Source organism: Chiloscyllium plagiosum, unplaced genomic scaffold, assembly GCF_037043375.1.
Source record: "Chiloscyllium plagiosum isolate Xiang-an unplaced genomic scaffold, Cpla_swu_hap1 HiC_scaffold_2, whole genome shotgun sequence".
Classification (NCBI taxonomy): Eukaryota; Metazoa; Chordata; class Chondrichthyes; order Orectolobiformes; family Hemiscylliidae; genus Chiloscyllium; species Chiloscyllium plagiosum.
Genome location: NW_028270140.1, coordinates 10,808,651 through 10,832,599, shown reverse-complemented (window position 1 = coordinate 10,832,599; position 23,949 = coordinate 10,808,651). Strand labels below are relative to the sequence as shown.

General features: G+C 44.0%; 1 protein-coding gene across 5 annotated transcripts in view; it reads left to right on the top strand.

The window, feature by feature from the left end:
• focad (focadhesin) overlaps positions 1-11,720 on the top strand; it is a 205,036-nt gene extending 193,316 nt beyond the window's left edge. For all 5 annotated transcript variants that reach the window (XM_087994575.1, XM_087994579.1, XM_043718998.2 and 2 more), the window contains one exon: positions 11,133-11,720. In XM_087994575.1, the coding sequence (XP_087850701.1) occupies positions 11,133-11,206 (74 nt within the window). In that variant the 3' untranslated portion in view covers positions 11,207-11,720. The remainder of the gene's footprint in view (positions 1-11,132) is intronic.
• The last annotated feature ends 12,229 nt before the right edge of the window (positions 11,721-23,949 follow it).

Below are 23,949 nucleotides of genomic sequence, written 5' to 3'. Positions count from 1 at the left end.
TCTTGAAGGACAAGGGCAGCAGATACATGGGAACATCATCTGCATGTTCCCCTCCAAGCCGCTCAGCATCCTGACTCAGAAATATATCACCATACCGTCATTGTTTTTCCATCAACATCCTGGCATTCCCTCCCTAATAGCATTGTGGGTCAACTCACAGCACATGGACTGCAGTGGTTTAAGAAGGCAGCTCACCACCACCAAGGGCAACTAGATATAGAAAATAAATACTGGCCCAGCAAGTGATGCCCATATTCCAAGGAAGAATAAAAAAATCTTATAGGTGGCATTGTAATTTTGACCGTGGCACATGATCCCTGCCCATTCTCTTGACCTGTCATAGTCATTGGTGTAGTTGGCCCCAGCATCTTCCTGTAAAGGCTGTTCCCTGTTGTTCAGTCTATTGGGACTGAGCATGTTTGCTTTCATGTTGAACTGTCCACTTGTAGCTGCTGAATCTCAAGCAATGGCTTCCCTTCCCTCCCTGATCTTTCCTTAGCCGCTGGCCTTCTTGTTCAACATGCAGTCCCTTGCTGAAAACATCTATCAACAAAGGGTCAGTCTCCCCATGTAAGCTGAAAACATTCAGCTCTGCCTATCCAGTAGCAGCCCTAACCTCTTGTGTTCAGACAGCTTAAACGGCAGCCGGTCTTGGTAGGGTTGAACACCAGACCAGGTAAAAACAATGACTGCAGATGCTGTAAACCAGAGTCTAGATTAGACTGGTGCTAGAAAAGCACAGCAGGTCAGGCAACATCCAAGGAGCAGGAAAATCGACGTTTTGGGCAAAAGCCCTTCATCAGGGAATAGAGGCAGGGTGCCTGCAGAGTGGAGAGATAAATGAGAGGGGGTGGAGGTGGGGAGAAAGTAGCATAGAGTACAATAGGTGAGTGGGGGTGGGGATGAAGGTGATAGGTCAGGGAGGAGGGTGGAGTGGATAGGTGGAAAGGAAGATAGGCAGGTAGGACCACTCATGAGGGGGGTGCTGAGCTGGAAGGTTGGAGCTGGGGTAAGGTGCGGGGAGGGGAAATGAGGAAACTGGTGAAGTCCACATTGATGCCCTGGGGTTGAAGTATTCCGAAGCGGAAGATGAAGCTTTCTTTCTCCAGGTGCCAGGTGGTGAGGGAGCGGCTGTGGAGGATGCCCAGGACCTGCATGTCCTCAGCTGAGGGGGAGTTGAAATGTTGGGCCACAGGGCGGTGGGGTTGATTGGTGCGGGTGTCCCGGAGATGTTCCCTAAAGCGCTCTGCTAGGAGGCGTCCAGTCTCCCCAATGTAGAGGAGACCGCATCGGGAGCAACGGATACAATAAATGATATTAGTGGATGTGCAAGTAAAACTTTGATGGATGTGGAAGGCTCCTTTAGGGCCTTGGATGGAGGTGACGGAGGAGGTGTGGGCACAGGTTTTACAGTTCCTGCGGTGGCAGGGGAAGGTGGGTTGTAGGGGGGTGTAGACCTGACCAGGTAGTCAAGGAGGGAATGGTCTTTGCAGAAAGCGGAAAGGGGTGGGGAGGGAAATGAACACCAGACCATCCTGCCTAGTGCATGAGCCCCAACTCAGGAGCAACAATAGCGTGGAGCTGTCTGATGACAGCAGCAGACAGAAGTTGCATGATTTTCCTGTTGTGAGGAAGCGATCCAGTTGAAAATCTTTTGTGCTGCGAACAGCTGTTGCTTCTTCAGGAATGTTCAGATTGTTACAAAGCTGAAACAAAGTCAGGCGTAACAAGGATAACTTTCTGAAATTTGAGACAGAAAACAAAATACATTGGCTCACCATAGACCACACATTGTTAAATAAGCTGCCCCACACACTGGGTTTAACTTTTGTGTCTTGGGATAATGCATGGGAAGAAATTAAATTTAATGCATATTGAATTATTCAGCGTGCCATTCACATTTCATGGTTCCTCAAATCGTAACGCTATATTTTTTGCTCTGGGTCTTTACACTATGTGTGAAAGGATCTGCTGGCGATTAAGCTAGTGAATGGCTAGAAATATTAATCCACTGTTCAAGACTGTCTAGTGCTTCAGAATTCACAATAATGTGGTCACTGTAACATGAGTCGCGCACATTAAGACTTGAGGTACACTGGTAACATAAGGAGAAAGTACAGCGGAAGACAAAGTGAGGATTGAAGATCGGAGTCAAAAAGTGTGGCGCTGGAAAAGCACAGCCGGTCAGGCAGCATCTGAGGAGCAGAAGAATTGACGTTTTGAGCTCTTCTCAGGGTCGTTGATACAGAGCACTAACCCAGATAACCTGCAACAGTCTACAAGCAAAATACTGCAAATAATGGAACCCTGAAGTAAATACAGAAGTAGTCAGGAAGCCTGTGTGGAGAGAGAATAATAATTAACATTTCAGAATGATGAGCTTTCATCTGAACTTGACCTGCAACATATAAGCCTATGGTCAGGTGCCAAGACCACCCATATCATGTTCTGCCAATGTAAGTGAAGCATAACAACAGAGGTGAGGTTCCCCCTGTACAGAGCAAATCTGATAGGCTGGATATTTTCATTAGTTTTCTTCATCTTGGAGCTATTTGGTGAAGATCTGCTTTGCTACCTGTGTTCAGAATTAGTCAAATGAATCACCCAGAGGCAATACATGTGTTAGAGTCATAGAGATGTACAGCTCGGAAACAGACCCTTCGGTCCAACCCGTCCATGCCGACCAGATATCCCAACCCAATCTAGTCCCACCTGCCAGCACCCAGCTCATATCCCTCCAAACCCTTCCTATTCATATAGCCATCCAAATGCCTCTTAAATGTTGCAATTGTACCAGCCTTCATCACATCCTCTGGCAGCTCATACCATCCTCTCCATGAAATAGTTGCCCCTTAGGTCTCTTTTCTATCTTTCCCCTCTCACCCTAAACCTATGCCCTCTAGTTCTGGACTCCTCCACCCCAGGGAAAAGACTTTGTCTATTTAGGAGAAAGTGAGGTCTGCAGATGCTGGAGATCAAAGTTGAAACTTTATTGCTGGAACAGCACAGCAGGTCAGGCAGCATCCAGGGAACAGGAGATTCGACGTTTCGGGCACAGGCCCTTCTTCAGGAATGTGCCCGAAACGTCGAATCTCCTGTTCCCTGGATGCTTACTGACCTGCTGTGCTGTTCCAGCAATAAAGTTTCAACTTTGTCTATTTACCCTATCCATGCCCCTCATAATTTTGTAAACCTCTATAAGGTCACCCCTCAGCCTCCGACGCTCCAGGGCAAACAGCCCCAGCCTTTTCAGCCTCTCCCTGTAGCTCAGATCCTCCAACCCTGGCAACATCCTTGTAAATCTTTTCTGAACCCTTTCAAGTTTCACAACATCTTTCCGATAGGAAGGAGACCAGAATTGCACGCAATATTCCAACAGTGGCTTAACCAATGTCCTGTACAGCCGCAACATGACCTCCCAACTCCTGTACTCAATACTCTGACCAATAAAGGAAAACATACCAAACTTCTTCTTCACTATCCTATCTACCTGCAACTCTACTTTTAAGGAGCTACGAACATGCACTCCAAGGTCTCTTTGTTCAGCAACACTCCCTAGGATCTTAGACGGACTGAAGTAAAATAAATGTGATTTAGTGAGCTATACATCTTCACTTGACGATGGCTGGATTTATGGGTGTATAGCACCCCAGGAAGTGTGCCTCTGATTATCTGAGGTTTCAGGCAGGCAAAAGTGAGGACTGCAGATGCTGGAAATCAGAGTCTACATGAGAGTGGTGCTGGAAAAGCACAGCCAGTCAGACAGCATCCGAGGAGCAGGAAAATTGACGTTTCGGGCAAAAACCTTTGGTTTCACCAGACTCTGAGAACACCAATTAATTTGTCTTTAGTTCCTGCCCCAGAAAGTTTCATTTCTAAATGTTAGAATGCCCCCTCCCCCGCCAGCCCGAAGGAAACAGATTTCAGATCTGCAAATTTCCCATGCTTTCAGTCTACAGACACTTTCACACTGCAAAGTACACCCCCCCCCCCCCCCCCGCACGCACGCGCACACACACACACACACACACACACCAACCCATCCACCAGCCAACATTGTGATTGAAGATATCTGTTTGATGCAGAGTGTCACTTTGTGTCCTCCCCCTTCCCCACTCTCAGAATGAAGAGCGCTGTACTCTTCAGAGAAAATGCTGAGAGGAATCACAACTTGTCACGTCTAAACTTTCAGCTAATGTTGCACCATTGTGAGCTTTTGGACTATCTGCACTTTTTTAAAATGAGGTCAGAAATCACACAACGTCAGATTATAGTCTAACAGATTTATTTGAAATCACAAGCTTTCGGAGTGCTGCCCCGTCGTCAAGTGAAGTGGAGGGAAGTGCATATTTACAGAATTTATAGGCAGAGAGATCATTGCAAGATAATTCTAAGTAATTAAGAGTGTGAAAAAATAGCAGATATGGTGTGAGTGAAGCGTTGACAGGCTGAATAACAAGTCTTGTTATCATCTAAAATGATATAAGTGAAATCTGATCTATTTTTTTATGAGTTCTGCAATTTTTTTTAACTAAAGGGGTGACTTTAGTCTAATTAACTGAGCAAGAAACAGGCAGTTTTCACACATAATCTAGTTATGTGTTTTATTGGAGTCAACACTCAATAAAAACAGGTGGATGAAAAATATGAGCCTTACCTGAACCCACTGATTTCCTACCTGATGGGTTAGTTTAAAACTAGCTTTACCCATTCAGGTATTGATGTACCTGTTGGACCTTCAGTAATGGGATGAGTTGTTTGTTTTTGAATCAGGTGGTCTTTAGTAGTTGGCTTCTGAAATCTAGCACAGAAAAACATTGCTATGAAAATGCAGTCATCTCCTGTCAAAAATACTCCCTCACTGCATGTGCATCTATATGTAGAAAATTCATGAATACCAGACATTGACTGTGAGGCGATCATCAGATCAAGAAGTTCAGAAGGTAATACAATCTGAACACTCCTGTTTTTGCTCCCTGACACTTGCTCATGTTAAATTTAACAAGATGTTAAACAGGTATGAGGTGAAAGAAGAGAAATGATTCTGTCTCTTTATGGGGTACCAGCAACATTCCTTTTTCCAGACCTTCTACGGTCCTGCTCCATAACTCTTTCTCCAGTACATCAATGATGTCATTGGTGCTGCTTTCCTCTCCTCCCAAGAATGGGGAAAATTGGTCAATTTAGTTTCCACCTGATCCATGTCTGACTCCATCCTTCCCTTCCTTGATACTTCTGTTTTCCATTTCTGGGGTTAGGCTACCCACTAATATCCACCACAAATGTACTGACTCCCACAATTACCTTGTGTATGCATAATCAAACACTGCTTCCATCCTACTCTCCCAGTGTCTCCATTTTCCTTTCCGTCTCATCTGCTCTGATGATGTTACCTTCTGTAGCAGGGACCTCAGAAATGGTCACTTTTTCTCCTCAACTGAGGATTCCCCATCACCACGGTTGATGGGACCCTGAGCCATGTCTGACTCATCTCCTGCACTTCGGCCATCACTCCTGGTCTTCTTTTCCACAACAGTGATAGAGTCCTCCTGGTCCTACACCAACCCCTGCCCCTACCTCCAATGGGATGCCACCACCGAAGACAGATACCCCTTTCCTCCTTTATGAGCACTCCACAGGGACCAGTCCCTGTGGGAATCTCTGGTCCATTCCTCTCTCATTCCCAACACTTCCCCACACCCCCCACACCTCCCGTTTTCCCCCCCCCCCATGGCACCTTCCCATGCAATCTCAAAAAGTGTAACAGTTGCCCATTTACCTCCTCCCTCTTCACTATCTAAGATCCCAGGTGAAGCAGCACTTTACCTGTACTTCATACAACCTCGTCTACTATGTACACTGCTCACTGCGTGGTCTCTATACCGGGGAGACAAAACGCAGACTGAGTGACAGCTTTGCAGAGCACCTATACTGTGCCCACAAAAATGACCCCAAGCTGCCAGTTGCCTACCATTTCAACACACCGCCATGTTGCCAACATTTCTGTCTCAGGCCTGCTGCAGTGCTCAAGTGGAACTTAATGCAATCTGGAGGAACAACACCATCTCTTCCACTGGATACCTTCACGACTGAACATTGAGTTTAACAATTTCAGAATGTGAATACCCTCTTCCTTGTGCCTTATCTTCCTGCAAACCCCAAGGTCCAGTTGTGTGTGTGGACTGCTCACAGCGCAGCCAACACCTTTTCACCTGCTCACACTTGTGTTTAGCACCTTCCTGGAAATGATCCCTCTCTCAAATTATGATCAGCAATCTTCTTTGGCTATCCCTTTATTTTCTTCTCTCTCCCTCTCTCAGCACTGTCTCCGTGTACTCTATTCTCCTTCCCTTGCCCCTAACCCCGTAATCGACATAAATAGAGCCCTTCCCTAAATAATTTCAGTTATCATGAAGGGTCACTGGATTTGATGTTAACTCTGCTTCTCTCTCAACAGATGTTGCCTGACCTGCTGAGTTTCTCCAGCACTTTGTATTTTGGATTTCCAGCATCCAGAGTCCTTTATTTTTATATTAATGATTTTGGTGTTTTCAGTTTTGTGAATATTGGCTTGCATGCAAAATGTTTTAGTGCATTCTGTGGTTTAAGTTTTGCAATGCTGCTTCATAAATTATTATTTACTCCATCACTGATGAAGTCCAAAAAAGATGCGCAAGTGAGAGTCAATGGTGTCTGAATAAGGTGACTTATTATTCAGCTGAAGAGGATTCAGAAGGGATTTACCAGGATGTGGCTAGGAAAGGATGGTATGAGTGAAAAGGAGAGACCGGATTGGCTGGGACTTTTTTTTTTACAGGAGTGTAGGAGGCTGAGGGGTGACCTTATCGAGGTTTATAAAATCATGAGGGGTATAGATAAGATAAATGGCAGGTGTCTTTTCCCTAGGGTGGGGGTTTCAGCACGAGGGGACATATTTTTAAGTGAGGAGAAAAGTTGTAAAAAATACATGAGGGACAATTTTTTTACACACAGAGTGGTCCGTGTGTGGAATGAACTTCCAGGGTAAGTTGTGGATGCGAGTACAGTTACTACATTTAAAAGGTATTTAGATAGATACATGAATAAGACATGTTTGCAGGGATGTGGACCAAGGACAGGCAGATGAGACTAGTTTTATTGGGATTGCAGTCAGTATGATTGGTTGGGCTGAAGGGTCTGTTTCTGTGCTGTACATCTCAATGACTCATTGTTAAAAAGACTGATGTTTTTGCCAGAGTGTTCTAAATATATCAACATCTAATACATTTTGTTTCACTGCTCTGTCTTTTACTTGTACTGAGGTATTTGATGTGCAGAAAGTACCCATTACAACCGAGTACTTCATGAATAATCTCATCATATACTTTGAAACAAAGTTCTGCCAGCTTAAAAATGTGGTCAACAGAGAATAGAGCTGGGAATCGAGGTTAGATACATCCTCAATAACTCGATTGTTGTATGGTTAGTTAAAGCAATCTTTGAGTTTGTAGTTCCTTGATGTCCTGCCATGCTAAACAAGATGGAAAGCAGAACTCGATCAACCCTCCCTCCAGGAAGGTTGTCGATCTGATCACTGACCTGTACTGAGATAATTGATCATCCTGGATACCTAGTGATAGTAGCTGAGGTGAGAGGAATGGGATACAAGGAGTCCTCGATTTACTAACATCTGATTGATGAACCACAATCTCATGCAGTGTAATTTTAAAGATCTAACATAGGAATGTTTACTGCACTTAAGAATGGCTTTTTGTGTTCCAACTTGTGTACAAATCAACTGATGAACGCATTCCAGGATAAAACTTGTACCCTATTGGCCTCAGTTGCTGTGTTACAAAGTAAGGAATCTGATTATAATCTGCCTCTGAAAAATGCATACATAGAGGTCATCTGAAGATGGAAATGGGTTTGATCTTTATATCCTCGCCCCTTGACCACTACTGCCTCACTACAGTCTCATTAAAAATGAAAACATTGATTTACTCAGCAAATTGTCAAATCTTCAAATGTCTCAACTTGTTCACAACCGATGACTATTTTGCTCTTTGTGATTTTTATAAAAGACTTGGATGAGGAAGTGAAGGGTGGTTTAATAGGTTTGCCGATGACATGAAGGTTGGCGGAGTTGTGGATAGTGTGGAGGGTTGTTGTAGGTTGCAATGGGACATTGACAGGATGCAGAACTGGGCTGATAAATGGCAGATGGAGTTCAACCTGGAAAAGTATGAAGTGATTTACTTCGGAAGGTCAAATTTGAATGCAGAATACAGGGTTAAAGGCAGGATTCTTGGCAGTGTGGAGGAACAAAAGGATCTTGTGATACATGTCCATAGATCCCTCAAAGTTGTCACCCAAGTTGGAAGAGTTGTTAGGAAGACCTATGGTATGTTGGCTTTCATTAGCAGGGGGATTGAGTTCAAGAGCCGCAAGGTTATACTGCAGGTCTGTAGAGCGCTGGTTAAACCACACTTGGATTATTAGGTTGAGTTCTGGTAGCCTCATTATAGGAAAGATGTGGAAGCTTTAGTGAGGGTGCAGAGGACATTTACCAGGATGCTGCCTGGACTGGAGGGCATGTCTTAGATTGAGGGATCTAGGGCATTTCTAATTGGATTGAAGAAGGATGAGAAATGACTTAATAGAGGTGTACAAGATGTTGAGAGGTATAGATAGAGTAAATAGCCAGAGACATTTTCCCATGGCGGAAATGTTTATCAAGAGGGGGCATAATTTTAAGGTGATTGTAGGAAGGTTTTGGGGAGATATCAGAGGCAGGTTCTTTAACCAGAGAGTGGTGGGTGCATGGAATGCACAGCCAGCGGTGGTAGGAGAGTCAGAGCCATTAGGGACGTTTAAGCAACTCTTGGATAGGCACATGGAAGTCAGTACAATGAAGGGTATGTAGGTTAGTCTGATCTTAGAGTAGGATAAAAGGCCAGTACAATACCGAGGGCTGAAGGGCCTGTTCTGTGCTGTATTGTTCTATGTTCTGTTTTTAGGTAGGAGTAGCATGGGAGTTAAATGTATGCACAGCATAAGTCCATGAATAGCAAACAACCAGTTAACATAGATTTGTTGGAGCTGGTTCAAATAATTGTCCAGAACTTCTCCCATGCTCGGATATAAAGAATCTGTCTCTTGGTCAATGTCACGGTGGATGTCCAACTTCATTCGTTGACACATGGAAAGGAGGAGCTGAGAAAGTTGACCAGCTTGTGATTACTTTAAAAATACAGGGTCAAATAGTGTTATTTTACAACATGCTGGCTGCTGGCTGTTTACTGAATAAGTACATAATCTGTGCCTGCCACCTGAGATTGATTATTCTGTCATTTGTAAAACACTGGCTGGGTATACCAAGCTAGATTATGATTACAGGACCTGCCAATTCCAAGTAAGTGGGACTGAAGATTGAGGAGAATATCATTGCAACACAGGCAATAATCATCCAATCAAACCTGGTAATGCCTCACTGAATGATTTGGATAAACGGCTGATTACAGATGGTGTCGAAAGCTGTTGTGATAAATTCAGATTCAAATGGTATGGTGTTGCTGCAAGAATAACTATCCACATAAACATTCATTTGCTGCTGCTGTGAATTAGAACTGGTTATGGTTGAGTTATCATTGTGTTACGTTTACATCTCGGAACTTTTAGTTGATTGCCTTCAGACTGTGTGGAAATTTTGTTTCTTTGTTTGGAACCTTTATATGTGTTTGATCGTCTGCTTTGGAATAATTAGTGGAATAATTAGTGAGAGTTCTTGAATCCCACTGCCCACGTGTTGGTTATTAAAGATGTTTTGGATGCAGACTATTGAAAATCAGATGTAAACTCTACTTGAATTTACAATTAGTTGCACTTCAAAAACAAGCAATTTTCTAGGTTAAATTGATGAATAATATGTGCCACAAAGTTATTGACAGTGAGAGTGGAACTTTCTGCCGGTTTTATTGTTGCAGGAACTAGCCAGAGCAACTGTAGCCAGAGCAACTGCAGCCATAAAGCAACTTTATAATTTTGAAATTTACACAATAGAAAGGTTTCCGAAAGTATTTCAGCTACATTGCACAATTCCCCAATAAAAATGTTGATAGATTTGCAAGAAATTGCTAAAATAAACGACCTTTTGTCAAATATGGGTGTGTGAAGTAATGATACTTTATCATTAAATAGCAGGTTTACTGACTCGCATTGATTAGATAAGAACATAGTCCATAAGAAAAAAGGAACAGCCCCTCAAGCATATTCTGCCATTCAATAGGACCATGACTGGTCCAACATTCCTGATAAAGGGCTTTTGCCCGAAATGTCGATTCTCCTGCTCCTCGAATGCTGCCTGACCTGCTGTGCTTTTCCAGCACCACACTCTCGACAACATTCATCACATCCACTTTCCAGCCCTTGCCCCATAACCCTTGATCAAGCATCTATCAATCTCAGCATTAAATATACACAAGGACTCTGACCCACAGCTGTCTGTGGCAAGGAACTTCAAAAGCTCTCAACCCTCAGAGAGAAGAAATGTCTCGGCATCTCAGTCTTAAATTGGCATTCTTAATTTGAGACTATGACCTCTGTCTGGTCCTCGACTCTGGAGGGGGACCATCTTTTAGCATTTGTCCTTAACACTTCACATGAGATCACCTCTCATTTTTCTTAACTCTAGTGAGTAGATTCCCAACCTGTTTAGTCTTTACTCACAAGATAATCCCTCCATACCTGGGATCAATGTGGTAAGCCTTCCTTGAACTGCCTCCCGTAAAATAATACCCTTCCTTAAATAAGGGGACCAAAACTGCTCACGATACCCCAGACGTGGTCTCACCAGCACCTTGTACCATAGCAGTAAGAATGCCCTACTCTTTATAATCTAACCTGCTTGAAGTACGAATTAAAAAATAAACTTATCAACTCACAAAAATTGGGTTAAACTATAACCATTATCCATTGCGACAATATATAATACTGTTATTGAGTTGCATGACATGAAATCTGTATATTTGTATTGATAAACCCCAGTGCCCTTAAATGACCACAGTGGTCCTATCATACCTTGGGAAACAGTTTTAGGTTGTGCCTTTTATCTTGGGTCGATCTTAATAAGTGTCCTTTTCTATTTCTCATAGCTACAGTGCTGGCACTGCGGTTTTTACCTGAGTACAGGAAGAAGGCTATCTGGACGCGTGCATATGGATGGTAACTGGCACCTTTTTGAGGGTTAATCTGGTCAGCTTTAAGCAGGAGCCTACACTTGCGAGGAAGTGAAAACTGCGAGGAAAGGCTTGATGATGCACTCAAGTGGCAAGATACCAAATGTATTACAAAACTATTAAGACCAAGCTGTTTGCTGTGAATGGATAAGTGGCTCAAGAACTTGTACCTCCATCACTGTGTATGTCAGAGATATCTTATGCACTTTCTTTACAGAAACAAATTGCCTCAAATAGTGCATAAAACTACAATTATACTAATGGATTTTGTTTGTTATTGAAGAGTTCACCAAAATATAAGGGATACATTTGGAAACAGACAGATTCGTTTCTGTTGAAAGTTTTGTTCCCTGCTTCAAGCTGTTAGTGTTCTTTCTGCAAATACTTATCACAAGAAGTTGGCCAAGATTCTGATCACTTCATGCCAACATATTGTTTGCTGCAAAATATAAATACGAATGCGAATCAGAATGATGAAATAAAAGCATCAATTCATGTGCAAAACCTGTAAACCTGAAGTTCTTCTGTTGATATTAATTCAAGCAATAATACAAGTTGGCGCAACGTCGAGGGCCGAAGGGCCTGCACTGCACTGTAATGTTCTATGTAATTAAAGACTGGGATCCTGAAATGTTCTTTGCATTATACTGTTTCAAGTTGTATCTCCAAGTGAGAGACACAGCATACTTTAAGGTGGATACTGTGACTATGTCCAGTCTGAACTACAGTTAAAGGTTTTGTTTGCAAAGTGGGAGCAGCCACTGCCTGTTATAATTCAGGGAGCCTGGCTGGAATGGAACATTTTTCCAAGTATGGGGATGACAAACACGAGGGGACACAACTTTAAAGTGAGGGGGGATAAGTATAAGACAGATGTCAGAGGTAGTTTCTTTACTCAGAGTAGTAAGGGTATGGAATACTTTGTCTGCAACGGTAGTAGATTTGCCAAGTTTAAGTGCATTTAAGTCGTCATTGGACAGGCACACCTGCATGGAATAGTGTAGGTGGGATGGGCTTCAGATTAGTATGACAGGGTGGCGCAACATCGAGGACTGAAGGGCCTGTACTGCGCTGTAATGTTCTATGTTCTATATCATTCATTGTTGAACACCAAAAAAGAGCCACTATTCATGCCATACATTACCTCGTCCTAGCCCGGGGACAGCTCTGCACACCCATCCCCTGCGTCTGCCTTTTTAAAATATCCCTGCTCTTATACACATTTTTTATAGGACATTTTTTTATTTCCCCACCACCTGTGGTATTTTATTTATTTCCTCAACTACCAACCACTGCTAGTCAAAACACCCATGTAGCCAACTAATTATTTCCAAGCAAAGCCCATTGGTTTGGGCGATGCAGCCCGTCAACAGTGAGAGGGGTGGTATAGGGAGGGCGGGAAGTGGCTAAGTCAAAGTAGATTTGGAAGGGGAAATAAAGTGTTGTACCCCATGCGATGCCCAACTGTCTCGGAAGGCATCGAGAGTAGTGGTGGACACCACATGCTCCCTCTCCAATGACAGTCCGGGCTGAAACGTAACCACAGAAGAGGGGTAGGCAGTCGGCAGAGATGACTCCTCTCCACAGCCTACTGCATGGAGCAGAGCCATAGGGAGGTCCTTTGATCTGCCCGTATCCCTCTGCACCGAGTGCTAGAAGATCAGGAGCATAGGGCTAAAGTGCAACCAAAAGAACAGCGAAAGATATTTTAAGCGGTCGAAAAGGGGGTGCAATTTCCCAACCGTATTACATCCATATTTCACTGACTCCACTGCACTGCAAAGTAAACAATTGGGCTGGGAGAGCGTGACGTGCCACAATCTGCAGTTATAAGGGGCTGCTGAATGCACATCCTCTACCCTTGGTCCTTAAGGGGAGAGACAGAGAACTCCCACACAGAGAGCCCTCTGTTTGGGATCCCTCCTGCCCAGCGGGGAGTAAGGATGTCATGGCATGACCGAGTGGCGGATGGTAAGACTCGAGGTGGATGGTGTGCAGCGGCAGCCAGTACAAAAAACCCGCCACTTCGCACGGCGAAAGGATACAGAGGGCATAGCCGTGAGGCGGCTCAGGGTGTGGGCCCCAAGCTCCTGAGGCAGGCTCAGGAACCCGAGGCCAATGTGAAATTCTGTTTGGGCAGGGGTACATGCAGACGGGATTCCACCGCGCACCTGAGCAACCTTCACATGGTGCACAACTTCAGGACTGACCGCCATCATCATCAGGTGAAGGAGGCATCACTGTGAGCTGGATGTCCATCGCTACCCTGCTTTATTTTTTAACGTCCAGAAGTGTTACCAAGCACAGCTCTGAATGGTTTTAATGTGTGATACCTTTTTTTTTGTCCTTCTATTAACCACCACCAGCAAATTGCCCATGTTTGGTTTGGTTTGATTTGATTTGATTTATTATTGTCACGTGTACCCAAGTACAGTAAAACGTTTTGTGTACAGTACAGGCAGATCATAGCATACAAAGATCATAGGGTGATAGAACGGAATGAGGAACACAAAGTTACTGCTGCAAAGAGGGTGTGCAAAAAAGCAAGATCAACATCAGATTTGAAATTTGAGAAGTCAGCTCCAAAGTCTAATGCCAGCGGGAAAGAAGATGTTCTTGAAGAGTCGGGTACATTTTGGCGCCGATCATTTGGCCCTGCCATTTTGGCTCTAAACTGTTTTGGCGCTCATTACTTTGGCACTGAGCTGTTTTGGCGCCAATTCAGAATTTTAAAAAAGTGTTGTTTGGTTAAAGAAGAGAGGATGACTAATGACCCGGTGTAATTTTTTCAACTAGCAAGAGTTGATAGCCAAAGCTGTAATGACCCGCTGTAGATTCAAATCTCGATTTGTAATCATTTTCTCACTTAACAATTGTTAATAGTCATCTACTGCCTTGATGATACTTAAGTCCTTCTGTCTTCACATTGGAAAGCTATAATACAATTTTCTTTCTATTTTCTAGTAGAGCCCATACCAGAAATGGCTGAAAACAGTCTAAGCAAGAGAGACAAACCAAAGTTTTTACACGATGGTTATCTATGTGTTTGATAAATGTAGCAAAATGTAGAAATTCGATTTTATAATGAATAGGTTAAAAATAATGGATAAAAAAGAATTATATTTATTTCTTACAATGCAATAAAAACGAATTTCTTACATGCTCTACAAGACTTTTTTTTTTGAATTGGCGCCAAAACACCTCAGGCCAAAGTAATGAGCACCAAATCAGTTTAGAGCCAAAACGGCGGGGCCAAATGAACAGCGCCAAATAGTCCCATTCCATTCTTGAACGTATTGGTATGCGTGTTTAAGCTTTCGTACCGTCCAATGTTTCCAATTAAATCCGTTTCAGGGCTTTGCAAACTATCCGGGAGAGGTAGGAAGAGCAGGAAGGGGCTAAATAAAAATGGAGTTGGAAGGGGTGGGTCTGCCTTATAACTGCTTTGACATTCTGTCTGTCTTAGATGTTTTCTACCCTCTGGAGCAGGTGGGATTTGAGCCTGAGCCTCCTGGCTCAAAGGTAGGGACACTACCAATGTGCTAATCGAGTCCTTCATGGGGCTGCCTTTTTGTTATATTATCTGGAAGTGCTACCATGCACCTGAACGACTTCCCCATCACCAAATCACCGTGCCTTTTTTTCGATTTCCAACAAATAATCACTATCAGTGATCATCTGTGCAGCCCATTAGAAGTTTACGTGCAAAGTGTTTTATGGGCCCTGTGAAACATTAAAAATAGGGAGAGTGGGGAGGGGCTAATTACAAATGGAGTTGGAGGGGGAATAAAGTGGTTTATCCCCTGCAGTAGCTGCCTCTCTCAAGAGCTTTGATGGACACCAAGACATTAATGTATTCATAGAAGTGTGGCAGGCACTTGGCAGATATGAACCCTTCCACAGGCCACTGCCTGGACCTGTTTATAGCTAGCTTGGCCAGGCCTAGGAGCAGACTACCAATCTACCCATCTACATCGTGGGTCTGTCTATTTGAAACGTTTTCTCATCAATTTGTTCAGAGTTGCTATCAAACAGTCTTGGAGCAGGTGGGATTTGAACATGGGCCTCCTGGTCTAGAGTTAAGGGCACAACCACTGCACCAGAAGAGCCCATTGGGTTTGTCTTCGATATTTTCTAATCAACCTATTCAGAGATGTACCACACGCTACTGGAGCAGTGGGGATTTGAATCCAGGTCGCTTGGCTCAGAGATTGGGACACTACCACTGTGCCACAAGCACCCTATGTCCATCCCTTTATTTATTTGATTCAACATGCTCAAAGGTGTTGTTACACATCTCTGAAGGAGGTAGGAAGTGAGCCAAGGACTCCTGGTTCAGAAGTACCAGGACACCACCACTGCACTACGAGAGTCCTTGTTCCTCAAGGTATGTCCTAGGCCTAACTATTTTTTGCTGCTTTCAGTGGCATTCCCTCCCATGAGAAGTGGGAATGTGCAATGGTCAGCACTGTTTGTAATAACACATACTGAAATGGCCCATGTCCAAATGCAGCAAGACCTGGGTAATATCCAAGCTTGGGCTGAAAATTGGTAAGTAATATTCATGCTACAGAAGGCAATACCATCTCCAACAAGAGAGAATCCAAGGATCATGCTTTTACATTCAATGATCACTGAATCTCCCACTATCAATATTCTAGTGATTACCATTGACCAGAAGCTGAACAGGGTTAGCCATGTAAATACAGTGCCTACAAGAGCAGGTCAAAGGCTACGAATCCTTAAGTGAATAATTCATTATCTGTCTGTCCGAAGCCTGCCCACCATCTGTGAGGCAGAAGTTAGGACTGCAGATGCTGGAGATGAGCTGACAAATGTGTTGCTGGAAAAGCGCAGCAGATCAGGCAGCATCTAAGGAGCAGGAGAATCGACGTTTCGGGCATAAGCCCTTCTTCGGGAATGAGGAAGGTATCAGAAGCGGGCTAAGATAAAAGGTAGGGAGGAGGGACTTGGGGGAGGGGCGTTGGGATTGCGATAGGTGGAAGGAGGTTAATGTGAGGGTGATAGACCGGAGACGGGGTGGGGGCGGAGAGGTCGGGAAGAAGATTGCAGGTCAAGAAGGCGGTGATGAGTCCGAGGGTTGGGACTGAGATAAGGTGGGGGGAGGGGAAATGAGGAAGTTGGAGAAATTTGCATTCATCCCTTGTGGTTGGAGGGTTCCTAGGCGGAAGATGAGGCGCTCTTCCTCCAGGCGTTGTGTTGCCATGATCTGGCGATGGAGGAGGCCAAGGACCTGCATGTCCTTGGTGGAGTGGGAGGGGGAGTTAAAGTGTTCAGCCACGGGGTGGTTGGGTTGGTTGGTGCGGGTGTCCCAGAGGTGTTCTCTGAAATGCTCCGCAAGTAGGCGGCCTGTCTCCCCAATATAGAGGAGGCCACATCGGGTGCAGTAAATGGTGTGTGAGAGGTGCAGGTGAATTTGTGACGGATATGGAAGTGTCCCTTGGGGCCTTGGAGGGAAGTGAGGGGGTAGGTGTGGGCGCAAGTTTTGCATTTCTTGCGGTTGCAGGAGAAGGTGCCGGAAGTGGAGGTTGGGTTGGTGGGGGGTGTGGACCTAACGAGGGAGTCGCGGAGGGAGTGGTCTTTCCGGAACGCTGGGGAAGGGGAAGGGAGGGAAATATATCCTTGGTGGTGGGGTCTGTTTGGAGGTGGCGGAAATGACGAAGGATGATATGATGTATCTGGAGGTTGGTGGGGTGGTAGATAAGGACTAGTGGGATTCTGTCCTGGTGGTGGTTGGAGGGGCAGGGTTCAAGGGCGGAGGAGCGGGAAGTGGAAGAGATGCGGTGGAGATCATCGTCGACCACGTCTGGGGGGAAATGGCGGTCTTTGAAGAAGGAGCCATCTGGGTTGTTCGGTATTGGAACTGGTCCTCCTGGGAGCAGATGCGGCGGAGGCGAAGGCATTGGGAATATAGGATGGCATTTTTACAGGGGGCAGGGTGGGAGGAGGTGTCATCTAGGTAGCTGTGGGAGTCGGTCGGTTTATAGTAAATGTCGGTGTTAAGTCGGTCACCTGAGATAGAAATGGAGAGGTCTAGGAAGGGGAGGGAGGAGTCTGAGACGGTCCAGGTAAATTTGAGGTCGGGGTGGAAGGTGTTAGTAAAGCGGATGAACTGTTCAACCTCCTCGTTGGAGCACGAGGTAGCGCCGATACAGTCATCGATGTAGCAGAGGAAAAGGTGAGGGTTAGGAGTTAGGAGTGTAATGGAATGCTCCGCACTCGGTACAACTCTAATAACACTCAAGAAGATTTATGCCATCCAGGACAACACAGCTTGCTTTATGAACACCACATTCACAAATATTCACTTCCTCCACCCCAGTGATGCTCAGGAACACCGGTGTGTATCATCTGCAGCATGCACAGTACAAATTTCTTCAATCCCACCTTCTAAACCCATAACCACTACCATTGAGGATGACAAGGGCAGTAGATACTTGGGAAAACCATGACCTGAAAGTTTCTTTCCAAGCCATTCATAATCCTGATTTGGAAATATATCACCATTCCTTCATTTTAAAATCCTGGAACTCTCACCCCAACAGCATATGGGTTGTTCCATTTCAAGGACAACTCGGGATGGTGAGAGGTTAGAAAGTGTACATGTGTAAAGGGACTTGGGGGTCTGTGTCAATAAATTACTGAAGGGTAATGGGCATTTGCAGCAATTTATTAGGGAAGCTAATGTTAGTCTTTATCACAAGATCTCAGTATAGAAGTGGTCAAGTCTTGCTTCAATTGTACAGAAGCTTGCGTTTACTGCACCTGGAATAATGTGTGCAGTTTTGGTCTCCTTATCTCAGGAAATATAGTATTACAACGGAGGGAGTGCTATGAAGTTTCACCAGTCTTGCTCCTGTTATGGACTAGGCCAGTTCACTCAAAACATTCTTGAGCAGGCAACCCAAACCATAACTTTGCAATTTGTTTTGGTAAGTGTACGGTGAGAATTACCTGGAGTAAGGTTGACGACTAGGTTTTAAAACAGACAAAAATCTATTCACAAAATTACACAATGAAACACAAAGAACAGAATAAAGACCCCCTACAGAACTCGGTCTATCCAAACTAGACTTAATTATGCTGTTCCGAATATACACAACAGTCCCAATAAGCAAACCTCCTTTAAAACACGGTAAAAATGGAACGAATGCTTACAGGTTGAAGTTAGAAGGGCAGGAGAGAGAGTTTGTTTCCGCACAGCTCACTGTTGAACTCCTAACTAGTTCTGGACAGAGCTGCTCAGCTAGAGAGCTGACCACTCCCCTTTCATTATACAGGTCACTTTGAAAACATGATCACTTTGGCCTGAAGTCCCATCTGTTTACAGAAAACAAAAAGGCCTCTCAATACCTTTTAATCTCTGTACTAAACCAGTCTAACCGGCGGTTTATTACCTCTCTGACAAAAACCAAGAACCCAGTATCCTTGAGAAACGGGACCAAAGCCTACCATGGGAATTGCTGGAACTTGCTTGGAGAGGTAATGACCTTGCAGTATTCACATCAAACTATTAATTCAGAGACCAGGTCATGTTCTGCGGACTGGCATTCAAATCGTGTTGTACGGTGGAATTTGAATTCAACAAAAGTTTGGAATTAAGAGTCTAATGGTGACTATGAAACCATTGTCTATTGCTGGGAAAACCCATCTGCTTCACAAATTTTCAGTGAAGGAAATCTGCCACCTTCACCTGGTCTGGCCCACACATAACTCCAGACCCACAACAATGTGGGCTGACTCTCAACTACCCTCTGGGCAAGTGGGGATGAACAATAAATACTGGCCGAGCCATCAATGCCCACATCCCGAGAACAAATATAGAAAAAAAGATTTATTACTTCATCAAAACAACTCGATCAAATTAGTCAAAAACTATTTGATCTTAACAAGGGTCTTTTCCCTTGAGTGAGTTCAGAACTAAGAGGTATATTTTAAGGTGAGAAGGGAAAGATTCAGGAAGGACAAGAGGGGGATTTTTTTACACAGAGAATGGTTCGTATGTGGAATGAATTTCCAGAGGAAGTGATGGATGCAGGTACAGTTACAAAATTTAGAAGACATTTGGATAAGTCATGAATTGGAAAGGTTTGGAGGGATATGGGCCAAACGCACACAAGTGGGACTAGTTTACTTTGGGATTATGGTCGGCATGGATTGGTTGGACCAAAGGGTCTGTTTCTGTGCTGTGTGACTCTGTAACACTATATATCCTGCTGGCTTTCCTTCGTTTTTTTTAAAATTGGGGACGAGCAATAAATGCTGCTCTAACCAGCAAAGCATGTTGCCAGAATGAATTTTTTTTTAAAAAGGTGGGTGAAAGTCCCACCCTAAACAAATTAGTTGGCCGCTCCAGCAGTGTTACTGGAGGAAAACTCAATGGACACCCAGTCCCAGGGAAGTCCAGCATTTGGACAGGGGAGGGTTGTCCATCTTACCGAGAGGGATGGAGTGGAGTTTTCAAAGTCCCCCACTGCAAAGTGCACCCCCTGAAAATGGAACCTCCTATTCCTCCCCGTCATTTTACATAGAACAAACAAGCTGACCGTTTTTACACAACTACCTACACACCAGCCATTTTATGGTGTGGGCAGTTAACCTCTGTTTATTCATTTCTATGGTGGTATTTTGCTCCTATGGATACCCTCCCACCCTCTGCATTGTGAGGGTTGAATTTGTCGGTAGATGGGAAGGCGGTATGCTGTTTTTAAAATGTCTCGCCAGCCAAAATCACACCCAGCGCTTGCATAATTGTAGAATCCAGCCCCTGGGTGTTGGTCAGCGTTTCCTCACTGAGCGTTTAACCTCTCTTGAGGTGACAGTGAATTCTTCAGCCATGGCTGGGTGCTTAATGCCCGAGGGTTTCTCACATCCCAGTGAGACTGCACACAGCAGGATGGTGGAGAACCGCACCAAAGTTCCTCTGAAGCTTTAACCTGGGAACAGAAGGGACCCAATTCCCATGTGTTGCTGTGAGAGGTGACTGCTGATGATGCAGAGGCTCTGCCCTGATAGGACTGACGTACATGTTTTGTTCTCTTTCTCTTCACGTACTGCTCGACAGCAGTGCTGGCTGGAAATGTGATCAAATCTAGTGCACAAAGGCCTGCTAACTCACCACATGCACTGAATTCTTGCATCAGCCTCTTGGATTCATTGTGCAGGGCAGCTAAGATCCAGTTGCCTGACAGGAAGACTGCACAGACTTCAACTGGGAACTAAACAATAGGGAAAATTACAATTATGGTCCCCCTCTCTGTGCCACTGAGAATAGCCTACCAAGCACTGTGCTGTGATACAGCACTAAAGTGTAAATGAATGCATTTTAAAAGAACATGTTCAATCTGTGTAAAAGGTATGGAAATGTTCTGTATTTGGGCTTTTTTTGATGTTGAAAGCACATTTGAAATACCTTCAGTATATTAGAATATTAATCCATCAAATTGAATGAAAACCATCAACATCTCACAACTAATTTCTCAAATAGATGTTTCTCCTGTGTATCTACTTTCATTAGTGGAAAAGATTGTTGGCCTACGATATTCTCGTACCCATCACCAACCCCATACACTCCATCCCAAGAAAGTCACAAGACAAGGTGATTTGGAATGTTTTTAATATATATTATACCAAGCAATTATTGATGGTAGTTAGATCTTCCTTAATCACACATGAGATATGACCTGAGGTTTCTCATTGTGCCAAAACCCAAGAGCACCACTTATGTTTCTGGAGTGGTACCTCTGTATTCCATGGTGTCTGGTAAGGCTTTGCTGAGCAGCACTCCTCTTTGCTCTGTGGTTTGGAACTCCTTTCTACAATTCAATCAATTCCTCTGGTTCACACGAAACTGTTAAATGCAGGTCAGAAAATGGTCTATCAAGCCTACACCATCAGGGAAGAATAAGTACCATTAAGCCGGCATACAATGTTCTGAAAGAATCAACAAAAAAAATCCAGTGCCAGTTCAGGGAAAGCTTTGGGAAATTCCATTTTGTTAAGACAATCCAGTAAAGATCCAGGAGGCTATGGTAGCCTGGAATTCTGAAATTTAACAGACTGGCAATTTATCATTCACATTGGCTATTCTTTTCCTCCTCAGAACCTGTCATTTTTCTTTAAAAGAAGACACACCATTCCTAGCTTACATTTGGGCTAACAGCTATCTCAGCTAGATACTGTCTCTCTAGAGCTCTGTGTTATTGTACATGGGGCAGACTCTCAAACTTGCTGTCAGTTTATGTGGGTCTATGCCATTCCAGATGATGCCCTATTTCATTTCCCATGCCTGGCTATCTCTATTGTCATCCTCAATTCTGCTTTAATGCTGTTTCTGTTCAATGAAGTATGACTAGGTTGTTAAAGGGACAATAAGTTTGCAATTACTTCTAAGCACCCTCACTGGCCCTGAAAAACTCATTATATAATTTTGCAATCCACAAGAAATCTGAGAATTAAGGGAAAATAACTGTATGAGTGGAGTCTGCTGACTGGTTAGGAAATGGACTCTCTGATTGGTAGAGATGTTGCCATGACGAGTATACCAGTTGTTGATGACTGACAGTTCACTACCAGGAATTGTTTAAATTTTAAATGAGACAAGTTGTTTTCGATTAGTCAAGTCATTGTCCTGAGAACTGGATGAAAGAATGGCTTGCGCATAACATACAGTTTGATTCTGCCATTCTCTCACAGTCACTCACAGCCTGTAAACTTTGAACTTCTCTTCCAGTCCTCATGTACCTGGCTGGGTATGGTCTTAGTTGTTATGAACAACCGAAGGGGTATACTGTTAGATGTGATCTGCCAGTCTATGGGATGTGCCCAGCAACACACCAGCATTGAAATTTATAATCAGTTCATAACCCAAGAGGCTCATGCTTGCAAAATGGACAGCACGATATGTAACATTGTACTGACCTGGCACATTCAGGTTTGATAAACAAGTGCTGTCTATTTACAAAGCATTACATAGACAATCAATGTAACATTGTCAGTCTGGCTTCCAGTATGGCAAGTTGAGTATACTAGAAGTTATATATATTAATACATAGGCCCCTGTTCTTTGCAGACAGAAAGATGGTGTACCATCATGAGACTATAGGCTCAGGAGTAAAGCATTTGGCTCCCTTGAATCTGCTCCAACACTTAATAGGATCATGGCTGATCCAACCTCCTGAAACAGGTTTAGTACTCTATTTTAAAATACCATGGATGCTGTAAATCTGAAACAAACACAGAAAGGGTTGAATAAACTCAGCAGGTTTAACAGCATTTACAGAGTTAGAAGCAGTTAATGTGTTGAGTCTGCTATGACTCTTCAGAATTCTATGTAAAGTTCGGGTTGGACCTGAGGTAACGGAGAACAGCAAGCTCATAGGATGACAGAAGTGAGCAAAGAGAGCACAGAAATTAAGGGGGTTGATGAAGGGTGGCACAGTGGATAGCACTGCTGCTTCACAGTGCCAGGGACCCAGGTTCAATTCCATCCTCGGGCGACTGTCAGTGTGGAGTTTGCATGTTCTCCCTGTGTCTCCATGGGTTTCCTCCGTCCAAAGATGTGCAGGATGGGTGGATTGGCCATGCAAAATTGGCCATAATGTTTAGGGATGTATAGATTAGATGCGCTGGCCCTGGGCAATACAGGGTTATAGTGTAGGGGGATTAGGTTTGGGTAGGATGCTCTTTGGACGGTTGGTGTGCATTTGTTGGCTTGCTTCCACACTGTACGGATTTTATTCTATGTCAGGTCAGCAATTCTTGATGACGAGATCAAGTGTAGGTAAGAGGACAGAGGGAGGGGTCTGGGTGAAATGGGGGTTACAGGGAGAGGACTCTGTACAAAGACATGAGCAAACAAAGGGAGAAATGTTCAGCATCATGTGCACAAAATTCATGATGTGGGGGTACAAAGGGATAATGTTAAGTACAGATCGTTCAGCATTAGAGAAGGGAAGGTCAAAGAATATCATGAATATTGGACAGAAGTGGGACAAGGTAAAGGATAAAGTCAGAGTGGAGGAGTGAGGTTCCAGAGAGGCATCAGTACTCCCAGGGGACTGGATATCATTGAGATAGCGTGAGGCAGTGCTGATGGAGAGGTCAAGAATATGCAGATGGTTATGCAAGCACTGAGAGTGGGTTCAGTAGGAACAGCTGTGAATTCAAAATGAGAAGGTTGGAACTTCAGTTTGGATCCATGTGGGGTGAGGCGGATCCAGAGACACTCACTCAGTGTCGCTCTGAAAGTGAGCTTTGGCAAGCATTTGTTGAAACACTAGGAGGGAAATAGAAAGCAATGAAGGTGAATAAGCTGAAAGACTTAAGTGGAAATGATGCCAGAGAGAAGAGCAGAGCTTTTTCTAGTTGGGAGCACACCTGGAAGAGAAGTGGCATTGAATTAAACACTTGAATAAAAGCAAAATAACGTGGGTGCTGGAAATCGGAAACAAACACAGAATGCTGGAGAGACCCTTGGCAGCATCTGTGGAGAGATAAACAGATTTCACAATCCAAGCCCAACATGGCTCTTGTTCAGAATGTTGGCCCTTACATTGCAATCTTTCTAATGTGTCTTTCTCATTGTATAGTGCTGTTTTGGAGACAGACCAGTTCGAAATGGCAATTAAACAAGCATTCCATTCAGTGAGAGTTTAGCTCATCATTCAGTCAATCTGACTCAGGAGCATATTGCATTAGCTTGATTTATTCT